Below are 3,415 nucleotides of genomic sequence, written 5' to 3' on the forward strand. Positions count from 1 at the left end.
TCCGATAGATGGTTAGGAGCTGAGGCTGTATGTATTATCAACTTTCAACATCTGATTCTACCAGAGAGACACCCTCCCCATACAGGTAACATATTGAATGCTAATTTGGATCTTTGTAGGTTTAATGAATGTCAAAAAGTATCTGTGCTTTAAAATTGGTTCAGGTGAATCATAATTTATTTTATTTGCCAATATTTTGAGAAAAGAATTTTCAAAGTTAAATGCATGTATACATTTTGTAGAGCTTTAAGAGGGGGGGCTTAATTTTTATTTGAGTTCCAAAAGCATTAAACTAAGCCTAGTCCAATTCCAGTAGTTCTGATAAGCATGATACTCACTGTTTCTGTATCAGTATGCCTTCATCTCCATTTTTATGTCTAGACATGATAATTTCTCCCTGTTTCCTAGCAAGTGTCATTTATCATTTAATCTGAGCTCTCTGTAAAACTTTTATTTCAATTTATTTAAACTTATTTCTAGTATGTTAATTAACATACTCGTGAGTTTGGGTGTTCTTCCCCATCTTTTGTGTTTCTACACCATAATATTTTTATAATATTAGGAAGTCATGTCATGATAGCACTGCAGAATAGATTTCTATATACTGTCAATTTGTTTTCTGCAGATAAAATGTACCTTTTTATATTTTTATTTTTTGTAGTTTGTGGCCGGGGCCGGGTTTGAACCTGCCACCTTCTGTATATGGGGCCAGCGCCCTACTCCTTTCAGCCACAGGCACCGCCCGATAAAGTATACTTTTTACATTAGTTTTATTCCTCTACACCAACATGTAAAGAGATGTAGTAATCTGCAGTATCATGTAACAGAATTTTTCTTTGTCATACCTTGCAAAACTTCATTTACTATGATCATAAGAGTGACTACCTTTTTATTCTGACTTACGGAAGCAAATTTCATGAATACATGCTTATAATGATATAAATGCTCCCTCAAATATTCTATTTTAAAAATATCCCAAAGGTAATCTATTATCAGTATATTAAGTTTATTTTTTCTCTTTGGGAATACATAATTTGTGAGTATTGAGTTAAAAAGACATTAATAACTTCATAGGAAAATAAAAGTTAACTTTTTCCCATATAATTCCTTTAACAACAAGTTCTTTTTTTTTAATAGAATAAAAATGTAGTTCTGACTATTTTTAATGAAATTAGTATTTGGTAGTCCCTTGGGATAGGAAAATAAAGTTAAATTTTTGCCATATAATTCCTCCAACAACAAGTTCTTTTTTTCACTAGAATAAAAATGTAGTTCTGACTATTTTTGATGAAATTAGTATTTGGTAGTCCCTTGGGAAGTGAAAGAAGTGAAAGGAGGACTTAATGTGACTCCAAACTTTGCCAATTTTATTAAATGTGTCCCTTGTTCATTATCTTAGCTTATCCTAAAGAGTGAGACTGCGTACTGCAGCGTAACTCCACTTTGGTATCTTGGCAGAGCACAGATAAAAGGCTTGTCAACATAGAAAAATCAGGAGATTGTGGTATCTAGTGATCTGCTCATTGAACAGGAGCTTTCTGGTCTTTCATCCAATGGGCCTGTAGGTGATATTTAGAATCTCATGGTAAAATATGGAAAAAACTTGGGGGACTTTAATTTAAAATATGTGTTTCAAACAACACTGGAAGGTTTCTTTGACTACAGCCCTTGATTTTAACATGCATGCATTAGCATTATATTAATATTTTAATGTTCATTTAATCATTTCTCTGCCAAGTGACCAAGCACATATCACCCAATTTATATAATTAGCTGATTTCTGACTACATTTTAAAAAGCAATAAGTGCATCACCATGACATCCCAAATGATATTAGAAATGCATAAAATAACCTCAATGATTCCTGGGTTTATTTGGTTCAAAGTGTATATAGGCACACTGCTGAGTCCAAATCAGCCAAGAAAAATCTTTATCTTTCACTGAAATAAAGCATCTTAATTAAACATTATCAATAAATATGCACAATGGTATTTTTTAAATGTTATTAAGAATATGTATCAGCTTTATGACTAGCATTGCAAGCCTTAACCTGAAATGTCTCCTCACCTCTCTTGATTTTCAGTGCTATAGAAGATGTAAGAGGTTATAATCTGGTGTAGAATATATGCAGTTAGCTCTCAGTTACCTGTGTTACAGAGCTGAGCACTTTGGCAAGGATAATTTTACAAATTAGCGTTTTGACTTTTAAACAAATTTTAAAAAGAAAATTTGTTTGCCTTCCATTTGAAACAGTACTGTGAAGATCCAACTCAGGGTACCACTGTGTCCCCTTACTGGTTTTATTTTTGTTTATTTGTTTTTTCTTCTCAATTTTCAAATGAGTAGAATCATTTTCTGTGAAATAATTTTGAGAGTGAAGTGCCTCTCGTTTTTTAACTGATACCTTTCTGTGTTATGGGACACCCAAGGTCTATCGGGCACTTAAGGATGTGTGTAACGGCCTCTCTAAATCATTTATGTTTTCTAATCCCCTGGACCTTCAGTTCACAAAATGAGCAATAACTAAATCTAGTCTCTTTCTAGGTTTTCTCCAGGGCAGTTTCTTTACTTAGTCATGATCTGCTTTAAAGCTCCCACCTAAGTGTTTTCCTAGAATTATCATAAGTTCATTTCAGTTTCCATTGGTTATAGCAACAGCTCATTCATCTACTCCGGTTTAGTGAATAAAACTAATGACTTGTTACCAACCATTCCAGCACTGAAGTTCGCAAATGGTTTTCATTTTTCTACAAATTGGGATTGATTTTTTGTTCTATAACATGCATACTTTCATACGCTTATTATTCAAGTTACTTTCCTGATAGGAAAGACAGATAGCATTATCGTAGGTTTATAGAGAACTCCCCCAGAAGAAGGTCCAGGATGTCAACATGATAAATGTGGTGACATGGGGGGAAAAAGAGATCTGTCTCTGGTGTACAGCAATTTATGTTAAGTTCTTTTCCCCTCTAAGGAATTAGGATTGTTATAGTTTATTCTTTAAAATACTATATTCACTATTGTGCATGTTTTTCAGTTATTATTTAGCAGTACATGTTGTATCTTTTCAGAATTACTGGATCTGCAGCCTTTGCCAATCACAGCTTTGGGATGTAAAGCATATGAAGCCTTGTACAACTTCAGCCACTTTAACCCTGTGCAGACACAAATATTTCATACACTCTATCATACAGACTGTAATGTCCTGCTTGGAGCACCCACTGGATCAGGAAAAACTGTTGCAGCTGAATTAGCCATTTTCAGAGTCTTCAACAAGTACCCTACTTCAAAGGTCTGTTGAAAGAATCATATGCTTATATTCAGTTAGAAAAGATAGTTCATAATCTGTAAAATAGCCAGTTCTAAATATACTGGCAGATCCCAGTGGGTAGATTTGTCACTCTCTCAGTGAATT

The 3,415-nt window shown here is 33.8% G+C and overlaps 1 protein-coding gene across 1 annotated transcript in view; it reads left to right on the plus strand.

Moving 5' to 3' along the window:
• Window positions 1-3,415, plus strand: part of ASCC3 (activating signal cointegrator 1 complex subunit 3) — a 368,987-nt gene that overhangs the window by 215,916 nt on the left and 149,656 nt on the right. Inside the window, exons 24-25 of the mRNA XM_012810382.2 lie at window positions 1-85; window positions 3,072-3,292. Coding sequence (XP_012665836.1) covers window positions 1-85; window positions 3,072-3,292 — 306 coding nt within the window. The remainder of the gene's footprint in view (window positions 86-3,071; window positions 3,293-3,415) is intronic.

Source organism: Otolemur garnettii, unplaced genomic scaffold (genome assembly GCF_000181295.1).
Source record: "Otolemur garnettii isolate 467f Iridium unplaced genomic scaffold, OtoGar3 scaffold00132, whole genome shotgun sequence".
Lineage (NCBI taxonomy): Eukaryota > Metazoa > Chordata > Mammalia > Primates > Galagidae > Otolemur > Otolemur garnettii.